Source organism: Microcebus murinus, chromosome 21 (genome assembly GCF_040939455.1).
Source record: "Microcebus murinus isolate Inina chromosome 21, M.murinus_Inina_mat1.0, whole genome shotgun sequence".
NCBI lineage: Eukaryota > Metazoa > Chordata > Mammalia > Primates > Cheirogaleidae > Microcebus > Microcebus murinus.
Window position 1 is genome coordinate 10,509,653 of NC_134124.1, and position 19,063 is coordinate 10,528,715.

A 19,063-nucleotide genomic window follows, 5' to 3' on the forward strand; every position below is an offset into this window, starting at 1 on the left:
GCTGCTCTTCTTGCACCTTGGAAAAACATGCATAACAGTGACGAGCGTCTGGCACTTCATGCTTTGCGGTATGCTTCCCTGCACATTGTTGCACGTGACCCTGAGAAACGGAGCTCTTGAGAAGCCTGGGCCTGACTCACAGGGAGACCCAGAGAACTGGCTTTCGGGTCTATAGCTCTCACCCACGGTGACAGTCTTCTAGAGCCGATCCTACGATGCTTGAATGACTTTTCTTCCAGAGGAAACAGCTGATGAGCAGAGGGAAATTCTCTCTCACATGTTCCCATGTCTCTTCCTGCTCTGCTGTATACAAATATTGTTTTGGAAGCAATTTCTCACGCATCTGTCTACATCCGTGATCCTTCCTCACGAGCTTACTGTTCTTTGTTTCTCCAGCATGGACTACTGTTCTTAGGAGAAAGTAAATGCTCACGTGTTTGGTGACAGTTGAAATGTATGTGCGTGATCTTTGCTCCCATTGTAGTTGGGCGAGGACTTCCTTGTCAGTAACTCATTAGAAAGAGAGATAACGTGGAGGCCAGGGGTAAAGGGTGTTGGGGGGAATATGAGAACCAGGCCCATCACTGCCTCTGAATCATTTTTAAGTGTTCTTAGCCAGGGATTGCTGGAGGTGCCGAACTTGAGGCCAGCAGAAGAAGGGTGCTAGGAGACAACATTACTCACCGAAATCCATCCTGTGGGTTTGGGCACCAGCTCTTACAGTGAAGATTGGCGGGAGAAGATGAGCTGAATGAATGGCTGCTGTGGGCCTGGGGCTTCACGCCTGGTCCCTCTCCTGCTTAGCTGGATGGTAGGGCAGGAAATTGCCCAGTGTGAGATGCCATCCAGCTGACTGTGTGAGTTGACCTACAGCTTAGAGATAAGTCGCGTAAAGCACCTACCATGGTGCCTTGCAGGTGCAAACGCTCACACATAGGAGCCATTTAGAAAATGTCAATGGGCCAGGGTGCTGTGGCTCACGTCTGTAATCTCAACACTCGGTGAGGCTGAGATGGGGGCATTGCTTGAGGCCAGAAGTTCAAGACCAGCCTGGCAACATAGGGAGACTCCATATCTGCAAAAAAAAATTTAAAAATCCTACATACTTGGAAGGCTGAGGCCAGGAGGGTCACTTGAGCACAGAAGTTCAAGGACGTAGTGCAGCACTGCACCCCAGTCTGGGCAACAGTGTGAGACCCTGTCTCGAAAAGAAAAAAAAAAAAGTCTACGATAATGGACCGTAGTGAGGTTGTCACCTAGAAGGGACCCAGTAAAGTGGGGACAAAGCTGCTCAGAGGTTGCAGTCCTTGTTCTCAATCACATCCGTAACCTTTCTCTTTTCTGCCTGTTGTAGAGACTCAAAAAGAGACTAGAGTTGTACAGCCCTGGTAAACGCGTGGTTAGGGGTTCCAGAGGTTTTGGAAGCTATTAGTTTTTTCTTGCCCTTAAGTCTCCTTTTCTTCTTATTCCCTCGCCCCAATTGAACTCAGCTAACATGCAGTGATTCAGTTTATCTTGTTGAAAATGTTCAGTCCCCTACGGAAAATATGATAATGCCGTTTCCAGGACAGCTGTGCTTAGGAGCGAGACTGACTTCACCAGCTGGCTGGCATCATTGGAGCCCGAGGACCTGCCAACCCATGGAGAGCAGCTGTTTGGGCTGAAATTCTTTTAATTCTTATGACTTTGCTTCCTACATACCAGCTTTTGAGTTCTGCTCTTAGATGTACACATAAAAGGATAGACGACAATGAGAAAAGTCCTGATGTGTCCATAGGTGAAGGTGGCCCTAGACATATCAGAGGCTTTTAGGAAAGAGAAAATCCAGAAGGAGGCCAACTTCAAAGAGTAAGAGATGATAATGAATGTATCCATAAATTTTTATTTCTCAGTACAGTGGCAGTACTGTATGCAGCCATTAAGAATCATATTTGAATTTTTTTTTTTTTTTTTTTTTTTGAGACAGAGTCTCGCTTTGTTGTCTAGGCTGGAGTGAGTGCCGTGGCGTCAGCCTAGCTCACAGCAACCTCAAACTCCTGGGCTCGAGCGATCCTTCTGCCTCAGCCTCCCGAGTAGCTGGGACTACAGGCATGCGCCACCATGCCCGGCTAATTTTTTTATATACATATCAGTTGGCCAATTAATTTCTTTCTATTTATTGTAGAGACGGGGTCTCGCTCTTGCTCAGGCTGGTTTCGAATTCCTGACCTCGAGCAATCCGCCCGCCTCGGCCTCCCAGAGAGCTAGGATTACAGGCGTGAGCCACCGCGCCCGGCCTGAATTTTTTTTAATGAATGGGGAAATGCCATAATATGATGTTAGACAAAATGTATACGATAAAAATCTGCATAGAGAATAAAATTTCAATTATGGAATAGCGAGTTTTAACATTATATGCCGTAATTCATACAAAGCGTTTAACCTTGAGCCTGGTGTGGCAAGAACTCAGGAGATCGTAGGTATTGGAATGCAAACTCTCTAAGGGCAGGGACATGTTTGTGGCCTTCACTGTTAGACCCTGAGTGCCTAGTGCAAAGCAGACACTCCGAAGGTCTTTGTTGATTGAAGGAATGAGCGTTATTGTTGTATGCATTTTAAAAGGAATGGGGGGGAGGGGAAGCCTGCATTGTCATCTGTAACACACCTTGTATCTATGATTGTGGCAACGTTAACCTCTCTGTGCCTCAGTTCTTCGTTATAAAATGCTGAGGGTATCACCTGTTGCTCAGGGAGGCTGAGAACTGGGAGCAAAGTCTGCAGTCAGGGGTGGCTGCTGTAATCGTAGGAATCGCCATGTCATTGTTAGCGTCATAATTGTTAAAGTCCACCATACTTTTATCTGTAGAAAAAAAAGAATTGTCATGATTTTTGTCTGTCATTTCCTTGTCATTTTTTACCATGGACTTTTAAAAAAAAGTCATAGTAAACCGGTCTCTCACCGGTTGCGGCCTGTGCTTTCCTCCCCATTCACAGACGTGAGTAACCTTGTCTCGAAATTCTGTCTGCAGATTTTTAACACCGTGCCTGATGCGCCTCTCACCAACGCCCAGCTGCACCTGTCTCGGAAGAAGAGCAGCGACTCCAAGCCCCCGTCCTGCAGCGAGAGACCCCTGACGCTGTTCCACGCTGTGCAGTCCACAGAGAAACGTGAGTCCCCGCTGCGTGCCGTTCGGGGACATCCTGTGCCACCTGCCACTGCTCGGGTGGACACCTCTGGCCTCTGCGTGCTGCTGGCCTTCCTCGTCCTTGAAGACTGTATCATGGAGCCCTCCCAGGGTCCTTTGCCGAGTAACCCCCATAGGACAGGAATTCATATCGCTGAGAATGGAAGGCAGCGGCTGCCCCGGGGGACTGTCTTTCCAGATCTCCCGCGGGCAGACAGCTGAGCCAGCCGCCTTTCCTTCTCCTGGGCTCGGGCATCGCTTCTTCCGCCCCCGTTTGTTAGCAACTCCCATAAAACCGGGGTCCCTTCCTTTTCCCGTCTGTAATGACATGCGTGTCAGCGTGAGTCTCGTGCCCTGCTAGACTGTGGCGCTGTGAGGGCGCAGCCGTGGAGGGCTCCACTAGTCCTCTGCCTGGCAGTGCCCGGCATGGAGTCGACACCTAAAAACATGTGAAATCGACTGATGAATTAGAGAGCAACACCTTCCGTGTTCCAAATAGCAGAGTGTTATCACCACGATTGTATCAGACCTGTTTTTCATCTCAGGTTTTCCGACTTCTTCGCAGTGATCAGGTGCTGGTCCCTAAAACATAGGCTCGTTTTAGCCTCCATGATAAGGTCATGTGGTATAGCCCGGGAGTGGAGGCCTCAGGCTCTGCCTGAAGTCAGCCCGTCGTGGGTTCTTGTAGCAGCGCCACAATCTGGGCAGGCCTTTACCTCTCCCAGCCTCGGTTTGCTCATCTGTAAAATAGGGACAAGAGTGGCCCACCTCATAGGGAAGTTGCGAGAATTCAATGAAATGATGCGTTTCGGCATCTGGCACAAGGCCCAGAAGGTGGCAAGGGCCAATAACTCAGAGCTGCTGCCAGTACTGAGCTGGTTTGATCCCAGGCGGATCCCAAGGCTGGTCTATCCACACAGCCGATGTTTACGTGGCGCCTGCCAGGGACTGGGGACGTGAAGTGGGGCCTCGCCTTTAAGGAGCTCAGCACCAAGTGAGTGAGCGCCATCGCTGCTCCCGTAGAGACAGGCGTTGTCAGGAGAGCCCGCGGAGGGCAGTGGGCAAAAGCGCACACTCTGGGGCCAGATCGCCCGGGCGCCAACCCTGCCTCAGTTGCTCACCAGCTGTGCCATGGGAAGTTATTTAACATCTCAGGGACCCCAGTTTCCTCTTCTGGAAAATAGGGACGATGCTTTCTACTACATAGGGCTGTTGTGAGGATTCAGGTTCTGCACACAGTGTCAGGTGCAGCATGATGTTCAGGAACTGCGGGGTGGTGTAATGGTAGCATCATCATCATCATCACTAGTCTCTACCAGGTACAGTAAAGGCGCGGAGCAGGACAGTGACCTGCTCTGCCTAGAAAAGGAGAGGCTTCATGTCTGGATTAGCATTTTCCTTTTTCTTTGTTGCAAAGAAAAAAAAAGGTGGTTTTATTATTATTTTTTTTAATCCTCTTATATTTTGAAAGAAACGGCCTTCCTTGTCATAACTCCTGAAAACAAACCTTCCCCGTCCCTAAAACAGCATTGCACTTAAAGATGCCGTAGAATTCCATGATATGGCTGCACCTTGGTACGTTTAGCATCATTTGGGCTGGTTCAGATATTTTGCCTTTATACATAAAGCTACTGTTAACACAGTGATAGCTGAATCTCTCCTGTTCATGTTCATTTCTTTATGGTAAATGCCTAGAGGGATTTCAAAGCCAGCAGACAGTCACGGTTTCAGGGCTTTGACCTTATACTGGAGTCTGGAGTTGGCTTTCCTTCTCACGATAGCCCGTGTTCCTCTTCAGTATCTGCCGGGTTCCTTCTCACCACAGTCTGCACGTGGGCTGGACCCCTCCAGTTGTGCCAGGGAACGCTTGGAACAGGACTGGCCTCGCTCACACCTGCCTAATAAACGGGGCTTCGGGCGAGGGGGTGATGTGCTTCTCAGGTTTCCAGGAGAGCCACGGTCATCCAGTGTTTTGTACTAAGCAACACACAGTACAGCAGCTTAGGAGAGGCCAGACAGTACTGGTGAATTCTCCTAAGCTTAAAATAGTGCTGGGTTTGCGGTTAGACCGAAGCAGAAGCAACTTTGGAGTAGGTCTTGAAGCACACCCTGGGAACACACGAGAACGAAGATGGAGATGAGGAGAAAATCAGCTAGATCTTTGCCTGAGATTAATTTGATCTCACGAGGCACAGGATGAAAGTCAAGGATGTGTGAAAGCAGCCCTGGCTCGGCTGCAGAACAAGCTGTCATGTCCCTGTCTGCGGGCAGTGGACAGAGGGTGCAAAACGGGAAGACAGCGAACAATAGAACTTTCCTGGCCGGGCGCGGTGGCTCACGCCTGTAGTCCTAGCACTTTGGGAGGCCAAGGCCGGCAGATTGCTGGAGGTCGGGAGTTCGAAACCAGCTCGAGCAAGAGCAAGACCCCGTCTCTACTAAAAATAGAAAGAAATTAATTGGCCAACTAATATATATAGAAAAAATTAGCCGGGCATGGTGTTACATGCCTGTAGTCCCGGCTACTCGGGAGGCTGAGGCAGCAGGACTGCTTGAGCCCAGGAGTTTGAGGTTGCTGTGAGCTAGGCTGACGCCACGGCACTCACTCTAGCCTGGGCAACAAAGGGAGACTCTGTCTCAAAAAAAAAAAAAAAAAAAGAACTTTCCTTCTCCCGTTAAGACTGGAGCATGTGGGGGTGCTCAGAGACTTGTTAGGGGCTTAGCTTCCCCCCTTTCTTGGCAAACATTTTAACTGAAAAGTCTCTGTGTATATTAGTTTGTTTGGGAAATAATTTTTCTTCTGGGAAACTAGAACGTTATCGAAGCTGGCATGGAAAGAACCATAGGGGGGTGGGAGGATTGGATGCCGTGAAGAAGCCTGGGCCAGAAACTGGAAGGTTCTGCCGGTACTACCTCCACCCGGGTTGTCATCCAGCCACACATTGCAGTTAGATGACAGGTGACCATGCACACATAGTTCACCCTGCCCTATATCTGGTCTGTGGACAAAGACAGGAAACTCTACCTCTGCCAAAGTACTTTGCTGACTTTACTCTTTGGAGTTAAATGTATAGGTAGCAATGATGCAAGTAATTTGTGAAAAGATTGTGTATTTCCATATAATGATGTTCTTCAGTTCAAGGCCTCTTTACATGCATGGCTCAGAGCTTCCCAAACTTGAGTCATGTCCATACACCTTCACTTGCTATCTTGGCCACTGCCCTGGAACTGTTTAATACAGGGGTTTCTGTGTTTTGTTTTTTTTAAGATAGGGTCTTGCTCTGTCTCCGGGGCTGGAGCGCATTGCCATCAGCATAGCTCACTGCAACTTCAAACTCCTGGGCTCAAGTGATCCTCCTGCCTCAACTTCCTGAGTAGCTGGAACTACAGGCATATGCCACCACACCTGGCTAATTTTCTGTTTTTTGCAAAGACGGGATCTTGCTCTTGCTTAGACTGGTCTCAAACTCTTGGATTCAAGCAATCTTCCTGCTTCTGCCTCCCAGAATGTTAGGATCACAGGCATGAGCCACCACCTAGCCCAGCCTTAATACATTTCTTTAAGTTGATCTTAAAGCAACTCACTTCCTTACCTGGCATCATCCCAATACAGAAAATCTTGAAAAACATGAATTTGATGGTATCACTGTATTATTCCCTAATATACATGAAAATAGGTATGTAAGATTAAAACTGTTCATCCGCATCCCACTTTAGTATTATCTCGTGTGGCCCCTGTGGAGTGTGCCACAGTTTGGACAGACCTCTCTTTTAACTTTGACTGACTTCACGCTTTCCTCCTGAAATACACAAATTCAAGTTCCCTTTGTCCACCGAACTAGAACTGGGTTCGGATGTCGTCAGTCGTCTGTTTATATTGCTATGGACACTCACTGCTCATCTGTCAACTTCACACTGTCTCTGTCAACTCAAGCCTCTGTCAACTTCATGCTATACCCTTTCAGTACATTGTGATACCCGTCCAGGTTTGATGTGACCTTACCTTTCTCCAGGTTCTTGCCACAGAGCAGATACCTGTTAGAGGGATGGCACCATGCAGGCACAAATACACAAACACCTCTCCTCTACCATCAGACTCACCTCATACTGTTCAGAGCCCCATTTCTTCTTGTATGTCTGTCTGCCTGATCTCTTTTGAGTTCAGTTATTCTCCTGCTCTCCTCATTGAGGTACCTGCAGGTTAATGTTTTCTCAGCATGCCATCAGGCAGCCCTCTCTTGAGTCCACATTTGAGATGCCTAGTGGGGCCGAAGTTTGCAGAGTAGCTCGCTTGGGTGCTTTCCTTCGAGAGCTTCTAGTTGTTCATTGTGAGCATTCATTTCCTCCCCACCTCTCTGCAGGGCCCCTACGAGGAGCAGAAGTGGGAGCCCATTCTTTTCTCTGAGAGGTGAATCCTGGCCTCAGCTTGTCATTTGTCTCCTCCTTCCTGGAGAGGAAGCTCCTGAGGGTCACCTTGGGATCTCCATAGGCTCAGGCCTCTGTCTTAGCACCTGCTCCTGAGGCTCATGGAAATATCTAGCATGTTAGATGATGCTCATAGGTGCATGTCTTATTTTCAAGGAGTTTTTCCTTCCATGTAGGTAGAGCAGTTGTATGCCCACATACCTGCATGTGACTGTCTCACTGTAATCTGTGGGTATTAGCAGAGTCCTCTCTGCGTGCCTTTTTTTTTTTTTTCCTGTGAAGATAAAGCTGTATTTCTGATGCCAGTGGTCTCTTCCCAGAATAAGGAGCTGGATGGTTCTCATGCTGCATGCTGGGTAGTGTCTTAGGTCAGTCCCAAGGCAGCATGTGGCTCCTGGTGGCATAGGTAGTATATGGTGGAAGTGGGACTAGGAACGACATTGAAGTAGCCTCTGAGATTAAAACTTTGTGGACAAGAACAAAGGGAATGAGGGGGAAACACAGGCTTCCAGAAGCATCATAACAACAAATGCAAACCATGAGGAAGCCACTGAATATTTTAGTGAGGAGGGAACTAGTTGTCTGCAGCTAGTCAAGGAATGTTTTCTTTAAAGGGGAATTTTTTTTTTTTTTTTTTTTGAGACAGAGTCTCGGTTTGTTGTCCAGGCTAGAGTGAGTGCCGTGGCGTCAGCCTAGCTCACAGCAACCTCAAACTCCTGGGCTCGAGCGATCCTTCTGCCTCAGCCTCCCGAGTAGCTGGGACTACAGGCATGCGCCACCATGCCCGGCTAATTTTTTTTATATATATATCAGTTGGCCAATTAATTTCTTTCTATTTATAGTAGAGACGGGGTCTCGCTCTTACTCAGGCTGGTTTTGAACTCCTGACCTTGAGCAATCCGCCCGCCTCGGCCTCCCAAGAGCTAGGATTACAGGCGTGAGCCACCGCGCCCGGCCTAAAGGGGAATTTTGAGAAGATACTAAAAGAAATGAGGGTCTCAGTCTGGCCCAAAGGACAGGAAGGGTGTTCTGGGTTGCCTAGCGGAGAGCATCTTTCTGTAGGTAACAGGGGTAGCTCTTGTCTCTAGAACTGACAAGAGGCCCGTGGGAAGAAAAGATCTCGAACTGAACCCAGAAGACATTTTCCTATAGAAATACATGTTTTTGTTTATATATGTTGAACCTATACGACTATATAACTTACCAAGTGGCTTCTCAGGCTGGGCACTGTGCATGGCAACATCTTGTTTAATCTTTAAGCTTTTATGACACAGGTACTGTTTCTGTTTTCCAGTTGGAAGGAAATAAACTTACATTGAATAATGTATGCTCAGGGTCGCACGGCAGCAAAGTAGATTTGGACTCTGTGATCTTGCCTCAAAGCCAGGTTGTTAACCAGTCGTGATTCTGCTTTTCAGTTGCAACTCGTGGGATAGTTCCAGAGGCGGTGTGGCTCTCTTTGGGTGGCTGCTGGACAAACCCATCCTTATTTCCAGAAGAGCCTGGAGTTGGAACTTTCATGAAGCTGGGGGGTCCACCAGTAAAGAGCCGAGGGGCTGGGGTGGGAGGATAAATGGATGCCTTTGGTAAAGAACTTGGAGGCCAAACTAGATTCGAACATCATTTAGTAACAATAAAAATAGTTATAGCCCAACAAACGTGTCAGGCAACCTGCTAAACTCTTTGCGATCTCTTGTCATCCCCACAATCGATAATAACCCTGTGAGGCAGGTTCTCACTATCCACATTTCCCAGATAGATAAACTGAGGCTAGGGAGCATTAGCAGTCCCACAGCTAGCAAATGGCAGAGGGGGAGGATTTGTTCCCAGGCGGTCGTCCTTCCCCGTGCCATGTCATCTCCAGAAGGGTGCTCTCGTCAGTTCTTGAGCTGCGGAAGTGGAAACCTTGCTAGACTGAGTTACAGGAGCAATAAAAGCCATCTGTCCCAGCTTCCAGGGCCGCCATGGGGGCAGCTGAACCATATTGAATGGTTCCTCAATATGCGCACTGGCAGGCTGCCGCCACACGACAGCCTGCCCTCCAAATCCAGCACCACTGCATAGAGAGCGGTACGTGCTCAGTGGCAGCTTTGATGTGCTGGGCCAAGGCACTCTCGTTCGTGATCACCTCCCAACAGATGGAATGAGGTTTTTCAACTGCACTGCCAGATGAATGGAAGCAAAGGAGATTACTGTTTAATCTCCAAGTTCCCACACAGATGCATCAGCCAGCAGAAACTGGACTGGTGCATCTAGGTGAAAGGTACTGACACACAAGCTGCACTTTTTCTGGACGACCATGGAAGGTGGAGCCAGAAGGCTTGAGAGGAACCCACAACAAGGTCTTCTACCTTGTAGATTTCTTCCAAGAGGTTGCAAGGTGACATTTATGACTTAGTTTGTCCCAGATTTTCAGTATTTATGCCAAGATGTTGAAAGGCACTCTTCGGATCCGTGACTCATAGACTTGAGTGTACGTTTGAGTCTTGTTGGCAGCTTGTTAGCAATACAGCCGCTTGGTCTCCTCCCCGGGACGTTCAGAGTCAGGAGGTCTTGGCTGCAGACCAGGCATCTGCATTTTTAAAGCACCCTGGTGACGCTGGTGCTAACGCAATGTAGAGAAGCGCTGGCTGAGAAAAGTGGGGACTGTCGGGGTTGCTTGTCTTCTGTCAGTACTGGAACATCCCTTTGACTCCCTTGGAGCAGCCTGGCATGGCGGTTGAAAGCCGGAAGCTCTGCAGTCCGGCTGAGTTGTTTTAATGCCATCTCTACCCACCTACCACTCTGAGACCTGGAGTACATCGCTTCCCTTTTCTGTGCCTCCATCTTCTCATCTGTGAAATCGATCACTGGTAACAGCTCCCTAGGAGGGTCATTGCCGTGATTAAGTGAGCCAGCGCATGTCAAGGGCTTGACAGTGGGCCTGGAACATAGGAGGCACCTAATAAATGTTAGCTACAGTTGTGATGATTATCGGCAGGCTGTAGTTTTACCTTACAACTGACTAAGGAGGAAATATCCCCTGGACCCCCTTTGGAGCCTGCAGATTCCAAAAGGGAGGCCCGTAGTGAAGGCAATGCAGAGTGGCCCCGGCCCCCAGAGAGAGCCCGTCTGATGCTCGAGTGCAAATCCATCAGCAGGCTGGGACACATTGTGCGATGTTAGCAGAGGTGGGGGCAGGAGGGGATTCTTTGGCTTTGTTTTACATGGATCATGTTAACTAGCTGCTGGGATTATAGCTCTGATTAATTTTTTTGCATTCAGTTAATTCATCCTGGACCCTCTCCCAGACAAGCCCAGTGAGAGGTTGAGAACTCAGCTTGTATTAATGTATTTCTCATGTGTGTCTTCCTTGTTGAAAAATACCTGGGAATTCATACCATCCAAAGGCTTATACACGCCCTTCTCCGAGCAGTCAGCACTTTAGCATGTGCCTTTTCTCAGGTTGCCTCTGCAGATCCCGGGCACTCTGGACACACCTGTTTGCTTTGGCAGACGACATGTTTATTCACACGGACTCCTATTGTCACCCAGGCCACAAAAGGTGTAATGTGGCTCTGGACTTAATTATGTTAATTTACTATGTGTGACTGAAAACCTGCATAGATGACGTGACCATTAAAAAATGATGCTGCAGAAAGCTAATGGCAAGAAAAAAAGTTGAAGATCCTTAAAATGGAAAAAGCATATTACAGGCTCATACATTTGGTGTTTATCACTAAGTGAACAAAGCAGATGATGCAACATTAAGTATGATGTGATCCTGCTTGGTTAAAAGAAAAAAGTGTATGTGTGTGTATATGTGTACCTGTTTCCATGCATAGTGAAACAACTGGCCATTTACACACCGAAATTAATACAGCTGGAGGGTGGCTCATATGGTTTATTGCCTGCCTGTGCTTATCTGTACTTTCTAGATTAGAGAGAAATGCATATTTATTATGTATTGCCTTATTTTTAAGTTAGTAAAAAGAAAATTCCCTAATCGAACATTCCATTTGCTACCTGAAACCCATTTTGCAATGAGTCACGATATAAAAATAAGCAAATGTATAGTTTCCTTGTTTCTGATGAGCAAGAAAGTAAGCAGTATGTCGAGTGCCTCAGATACTGGGCAATCGCAGGTTAACAGGAAAGGAAAACTTAGTTCTCAGGTAGAAAAGAGGGCTATGTTGAAAGTAGTTGAGTGACCATTAAACTTGGATCATTCAACTCCCCATTCAGCCGTTAATTAGAGGCTCCTCTCTACCTTGTGGTTTCTGAAACGTTGTTTTAAGGCCAGGCTTCCCTGCTGTGCCTCCTCTGTCTCCTTCCTGTGAATCAGTTCAGCCCTGGGCCAGCCACAGTGACTTCCCCATTCTCTTTTTGTCTCCTGAAATCCAGTTTTATTGGCATTTTTCCCCCTTTGCAAAGAAAAGGGTTATTATGGGTGCCCTTGGGAAAGTATAAGGCAGTCAGTCCACACAGGACCCAAATCAGAGGTGGTTTTGCTGAAGACAACTGGCAAACGTTTTAATATCACGGACTGTGTGCTGTGATATTAAACAACGGATCGACTATATTTTTCACTTGTCATCTTACTGTGTAGTCCATCACTGCCCAAACTGCTTTTTAAGATTATTCTTTAAAATATTACCCAAACTGTTTTTATACGCCCAAGCACATTACCCAAACTGCTTTTAAGATTATTTTTATCACAGGGACTGAGACTGAGTCAGCATGAAACCAGACCACCTGAGATTTGGGTATGGCTTGGCATGCCATTCTTTTCAGTAGCAAAAGCTACAGGAAAAAAAAAAAAATTGCTTCAGAAAGTCGGATTCCAAGCTTCCCATGTACTTGGGTGTTTCCCAGAGATGGTAAACTCAGAAATTGCTGTGCACTCATCATTTTTTATTGCAAAATTCATTAAGCTGCCGTGCTATTATCATCCTATCTTGTCAAGATGATATATCACAGACTTCATTGCAAAACTTTCACGAGCAGGAGAGAGTACACCTCTCTCCTGACCATAGCACGGGAAAGCCTCTGGGTGTTTTGCTTTTGCCTTCCTCCTTTCTGTAGAAAGCTCTGTGTCTTTGCAAGACTTCCATCTGCCTGGCAACTCCCTTTTCTCCCTGTTTGATCATGTGGAGAGAGGGAGAGTTCCCTCCTTTTGGCTCTGGGAGGCATCCTGAGCAGCTGTTAAAGAACAGTCCTCGTCCCTGTTCTTCTTACCCTCTGGTCTCAGGCATCATGAAAAGTTGGGATGTTAGCCTGTCTTCTGACAGGCTTCCACGCACGGTGGGAAACATCTCCCAGCACCAACGTGAAGATCTGTGTTTCCTATTTACCCTGCAGTTCTGTGTATTCAGTGGGCCAGACATGTCCAGGCCTGCCAAGACATGTGGATTTGGCTTGGCTCTGCGTGTGCCTTCCTGGCCTCGCCTCCGGGTTCTGTGATAAACAGAGATCCTGCCTCTCCCGCGTGTGATGGGGTTGCCATTAGAGTGAGTCGGAGTCTCTCAGTAAATACGGAAAGTGAAGTAGCTTAGCTCCCAGATTTCCATGGCAACCCCCAGAACAAGTACAATATCACCAAAATTGTTCTGCAGCTTTCCTCTTTTAGTTGCAGTGATTTGGTTGCATGCTCATGTTTTTTTCCCCACTCCTGATTTGTACAAAAAATAAAAACTCTGCTCACCGTCATCCTCAGTGCTTTGGTTTCAAGGACATTAATGGTCCCCTGTCTGAAGCACCTGAAAAATTGAGTCACACATAACTACGTGTTTCTGTTCCAGCAGATTAAAATTTTGGATTGTGTATTATTCCCTTATATTTATTAGTCATCTCATAACCGTTTCTGGAGCTTTCGTACAAATGAGCCATAGGCTAGGGACCGGGAATGTATGGCTAACACGGACCTCACAAGTCACTTTGATGGATGCCCTGTTGCCAGACGACACATCCCTTGCCCTTGAGTAATCGCTTCCTTAAGTACCAAGTCCATATCCAGGTTGTCATTCCTTGTAGAACATATGTTCATGAAAGCGTTACCAATGCATGTTTACAATTCTGGGGGAATTTATTTTATTTTATCATTTTCTTGTTTCTGGGCACCTGCTTTCTGTGGGCAACACGAAGAGAGATTCTTGTTGACAAACATGTTTGAGGAAGGCAAGCATTCCCACCGACCTCAACCGGTTTAGGAATACTCCTGAGTTGCAGGCATTCATTCTTTCTCTTCTTGTAATTTAATGGTTCTCTCTGGTCTGTTGACTTGACTCATAACGGGCTGTTTTCCGTTTGAAGCCCACTAGTCTATAATTTTTTCCCTGCAGCAACGTAATTGCCATCAGCCCTTCTTTTACCTTCTGATGAGGAAACCAGACCTGGATCGAATCATCAGTGACTCAGGGGAGTCCAGCTCTGTTCTTTGAAAGATGTGATTAATTTTTATTTTAAAAGGAAAAAAAAAAAAGTCTTCTGGGCTGCCTATTCTCATGCCTTTCTGTCAGGAGCAGGTCCTTATTTGCCTACCTGACCAAAAAAAAAATCCTGTTGTAAGTGATGTTACTAAATCATTTTCTCTTCATTTTTTAGCTTATTCCAGATGCTTTAGCATTTGTCCTGGTATAGTTTGCCATAACTATTAAAACATTTGATTTGCTGTTGATTTTATTCTTCATTCTGTCTCTGCTTTCTCTGGAATAATCCTCACCTTCTTACTCACCCTCAGGAAAGATTGTCAGCATTTCGGCTTAGATCTTCCACCTGGAAGTTCTCATTCTCATTACCTACAGTGTGCAGGTAATGAGATTTATTTTGTAGTCTGTAGTCGAGGAGTACCAGGCTTCTAGATTTCCTCCTCATGTGGCCCAGTGAGGGATACCAATAGTCTGTCTCTCTGGATGCATATTTGGCTATCTTGTCTGCAAACCTATGGACCTTATGATACATTTTTTATATTCCCCTTTCCTAATGGATAGCAAGGGAGAAAAAGAATGTCCCAGTAACATTTTAGAAAGACTGATACACGGTATTGTTTTTAGTTTGTAGAATCATAGCCCTTTCATGGATAAGTAAATATAATCACAGGAGAAATATAGCCTATAGTTCAACTCTTCTCTTTCCTAGGAATTCAAGGTGTCATGTCATGCAGACTTGGTCCTTCAGACTTCTCAAATGGGAGTTAATAAAACTGTTTCTCTCCCCTCCCATACGAAGCAGGAAATGTCTCCAGTTGAAGCCCAAAGTGTCATCTTCACTCCCCTTATTTATATGTTGGTCTTGGGCTCTTCGTAATCTTGCAGAAATCTTTGTATGAGTATTTCATGAAAAGGAAAATTTTACTTACAGTGATTCATACTGATAAATGGCATACCCATTCTCTCAATGATCCCTTAATTATGTAATCTTACTGTTGTTTTTCTTCCTGATAGCAAGTTCCCGTGTACAGCCTCTGTTAGTCCTCCTACATCTTGGCTCGATGTAACTCTTTTGGTTTCTCTTTCTTTGTTGTTGTCTCACTTTGAAACTTAAGCTCTTAAAATATGAGCAGTTCTAAATCTAAGGCATCAATTTAATAATCTACTTTTTTTTAAGTCTGCTTACCGTTCAGGACTCTCCCAATAGCCCAGAGAGTTTTTCTCTCTCCCATGGACTTTATCCAGGGCATTAAGAATTTGCTAAGGTATTTGGGGGTGTTGAGGGCTTGAGTGTGTATTTAATGTGACGCTTACTCTAACAACGTTTCATAAGCATACTTTATCTGTACAGACATGACTAGTGCAAAGGGAAAAGTATTTTTATGACAACCCCTTCTTTATTGCCTAAAGAGACCTGAGTTCAAATGTTGACCTCTACATTATCAGGCCAGTGATTCTAGTCTGTTCTCTTAGGGATATAGTAAACCTCTAGCTCATTTCAAAAAGGTCCCAGTGAGGATTAACCCGGAAATGATATGTAAGTGAGTCACTTGCCAAAAACATCAGTTTATTTCAGTAGGGTACGCCTGTCATGAATGGGGGACGAGAATGACTTTTCAAGCCTATGCTGTTTTGCTACAGCAGTGGTGCCTGCGCTATTTAGCTAAATCATCCCCCAAAATGTTTTTTTCAATGCATGGTTCCAAGTTTTTAAAGATGGGGAGAGACAGAAAGTTCTTTTCTTTGAGCAATATTCTAAAGTTTACAAAATAGCATTCCTGCGCATGATCCCACTTCATCCTCATGACAGCCTTGCAAGCCGTGCAAGGCAGTTCTCGGTCTCCCCATTTTATAGATTCCTTAACCAAGAATCCCAGATTTCAGTAGAAATCGCCTGAGGCCACACAGCCAGTCAGGGGTGGAGTCTCGAAGAGAATTCAGGTTTCTCGGTAATGCTCTCCAAGCATAAACATGACTGCTTGGACTGTGGACTAGGTTCTTTTCATTTGTTTGTGTCTATGCAGACTACTTTGCCGCCAGTTACAGATCTGTTCATCAAAGAATTAATTTGAAGTTACACATCAAATGCATGGCGCTAGAGGCAACACAGAAGGATGTGTCTAGGGCGTGGGTCAGGAATTTAGACTGGCTGAGTCCTAAGGAAATTCATGGCCAAATAGTAGATACTCTGTGCTGAGGTGCCATATAGTTGGAGGTAGGATATGGCCTGATCAGTTAGGACAATATTAGAAGCAGGAGATTTAGAATAAAAAATGGGAGTCACAGAAGCCAAGAGGATCTGGTTGAATGCCAGGGGTCTATGAAGGTTGTTCTATGTTCTTGCTGGTCAAAAAAGGACACAATTTATGGTGCTATGGTAGAGCCACTCTTAGGAGAAATTCTGGCTTAGATTAAAGGGAAGGAATATCCTGTTTAACAGTAGGAGGGGATTTTGCTGTAAAGTTTCAAGTCAGCTATTGCCCCTTGACTCTTCCTTTCCTACTTTGAATTCTTACCCTTTCCTTTGTCCTTTCTTGAGCTTCACTGGGATCAGAGATCTCAATTCAGTCTCATATTTGTACAATTTTGTGCATGTAGGGACAGATCATGTCTATGTAGTAATACTAATACATGGCTTTTGGCCTTTTTCTCCCACCCCCAGAAGAGCAAAGGAACAGCATCATCAATTCCAGTTTGGAATCTGTCTCATCAAACCCAAACAGCATCCTTAATTCCAGCAGCAGCTTACAGCCCAACATGAACTCCAGCGACCCAGACCTGGATGTGGTCAAACCCACCCGGCCCAACTCACTGTAAGTAGGATGTCCAGCGGCCCGCCACACAAGGGCTTTGGTTGGCTATTCTGCCCAGAGCTTGCTCTCTGGCTCCGTCCGACTTTGGGTCATTGTCCTGTCAATGTTATTTAAACCTTTTCCCTAAACTTGGAGCTTGGCGGGTTTGTTGTGGGTTTTTTTAAGCATCATCATCTCAAAGTGGGGTTCATTATTCTTAACATACTGCTTCTTAGCCTTGATGATCTTTGATTTATTGTACTGCTGAGATGGCTTTGGTGATAGCTATTGCCTGTGCTGGCTGCTGGGCATGAAAAGCAGTTTCTTTGAGTTATACAAGCATTCAGGGCCTGTAGTGGCTCAGTAGATCAGGAGCCAAGTCTGTTTCACTCATTCATGTTGTCTCCGTTTCCCTTTCCCCTACTGTGTTGGGAATGTGCAGTGCTGTGCCCATGTCCGCAAAGAAGAGCCCCCAGTAGTCCTTTGTGTCTTCATGTCATCATACCTTAGCAGGTCTGTGATCTCTCAGCAGAGACTGTAAAAGAAAAGACACTTTTTGCTTCATTTTTGAGCACTGAGCACCCTTAGCAAAGACAGTTTGGGGGCTGCTTGTTTTATCCCCCATGGAATTTAGATCTACTTTGCTAGAACCAAAAAGTTCTCCCTTGTGGTTTCATCCCACAGTGCTTAGCATGCTTCTTCTGACCACCCCATAAATCTTGTCAACCAGAGCTTTTGCAGAAAGAATGTGAGGCCATGACCAGAACAGTTGGACGCTCAGGCTACGGTTATATAAGACTCAGGAAAAACAGAGTTGACTTTGCCTTTCTCTAGTGAAAATGGTTTGAGGTTCAGCCACAGACCGTCTTCAGGGCAGTTGTTCACTTGGTGAGACACCAGCCTGAGGATGAGATACCAGGAGGTCAGCAACCTTTTCCTGCTCCTCTGCAGGCTCTGCTTGCATCATGGCACCTTGCCATTCTAGCTCTTTAAGATATTTACAGATCTGGCCAGGTACGATGGCTCACGCCTGAAATCCCAGCACTTTGGGAGGCTAAAGTAGGAGGATCGCTTGAGGCCAGGAGTTCAAGACCAGCCTGGGTAACACAGCAAAACCCCATATTTAAAAAAAAAAAAAAAAATTCTTAATTTTAAAAAGATATTTTTAATGCAAAATGGGTTCAAAAATTTTTGCCTTAGAAGACACTAAGGAATATTAAATGCTTGGGAGGAAAAATGATTCCCAAATGGACTTCAGAGGTTCTTATAATGTAACTGCGGTATAGGATGAAATCTTAAACTGAGAAAGTCAGGTCTCTTTTTCGTTGTTGGCAGCTTCAAATAGCACTGACGTTCAGGAGGTTTAATTACTTGTCCATTGTTTGGTAGGCAGTGTGTTTGTTCGCTAGAAGTGGACCAGCGCTTCAACTCAAAATAATTGAGTTTGTTCGGCTTACGGGCAGTAAGTGTCTTCCAGCTCTCCGCGGCTGGCCTTGCTCCCTGTCTCCAGGTGTGTGGCTTTCCCAGGCTCTCCTGGACCTGCTTTCCTAGACGTTAAGGAGATTCTGTTTCGTTTTTGGTTTTTTATTTTATTTCCTCCAGTTGGTTTAAATCTCTGTACCTAGCAGTTGCTACAGTTCTTTGTTGCTCAGCATGAGCAAGGTTGAATTTCTACCCCAGGTTGCTTAACATCCCCTGATTCTGGCTAGCGAGTACCAACTAGTGGTCTTTAATCTTTATTTTTCAGTGACTTGTAGCTGTGGTCCCCTGAGTCACTGTCGAGTACAGTATGTACAAAGAGGTTGCTTAAACAGCCAAGTAGAAAAGGAGGATTTATCTTTTAAACGGGTTCTGGAGGAGGAGACTTGGGATTTTTTACTTTTTAGGTGTCTAGATGTGGTTTATTTTTCGTAACATACTGGGAATCACTCTGCCCACTTCACACAGCTTGAGCAGCTACGTGGAAAAGGAGGATATGTCTTTTAAAAAGGGTTCTGGAGGAGGATGCTTGGGATTTTTTTTATTTTTTAGGTGTTTAGATGTGATTTGTTTTTCATAACTTACTGAGAATCACACTGCCCACCTCACACCAGCCAGGGGCACTGTTTCCTGCCGGGTGCAGATCTGGGGGGCTTTCCCAGGAAAGGGAGGGGGGTGCCAGGAATAGTCCTACTGATTTATCTCTAGAGGAGGGTTGGAGATGCAAGCGTGGGTGTGTTTCCAGCAAGACTGCTGTCCCTTCGAGCCAGGTAAGCCTCTGACCGATGCCTGTGAGTCT

General features: G+C 46.0%; 1 protein-coding gene across 3 annotated transcripts in view; it reads left to right on the top strand.

The window, feature by feature from the left end:
• The window catches only part of ARHGAP26 (Rho GTPase activating protein 26), a 427,310-nt gene that overhangs the window by 313,291 nt on the left and 94,956 nt on the right, over positions 1-19,063 (top strand). For all 3 annotated transcript variants that reach the window (XM_075996167.1, XM_012748774.3, XM_012748778.3), the window contains exons 19-20: positions 3,009-3,147; positions 16,656-16,806. In XM_075996167.1, coding sequence (XP_075852282.1) covers positions 3,009-3,147; positions 16,656-16,806 — 290 coding nt within the window. The remainder of the gene's footprint in view (positions 1-3,008; positions 3,148-16,655; positions 16,807-19,063) is intronic.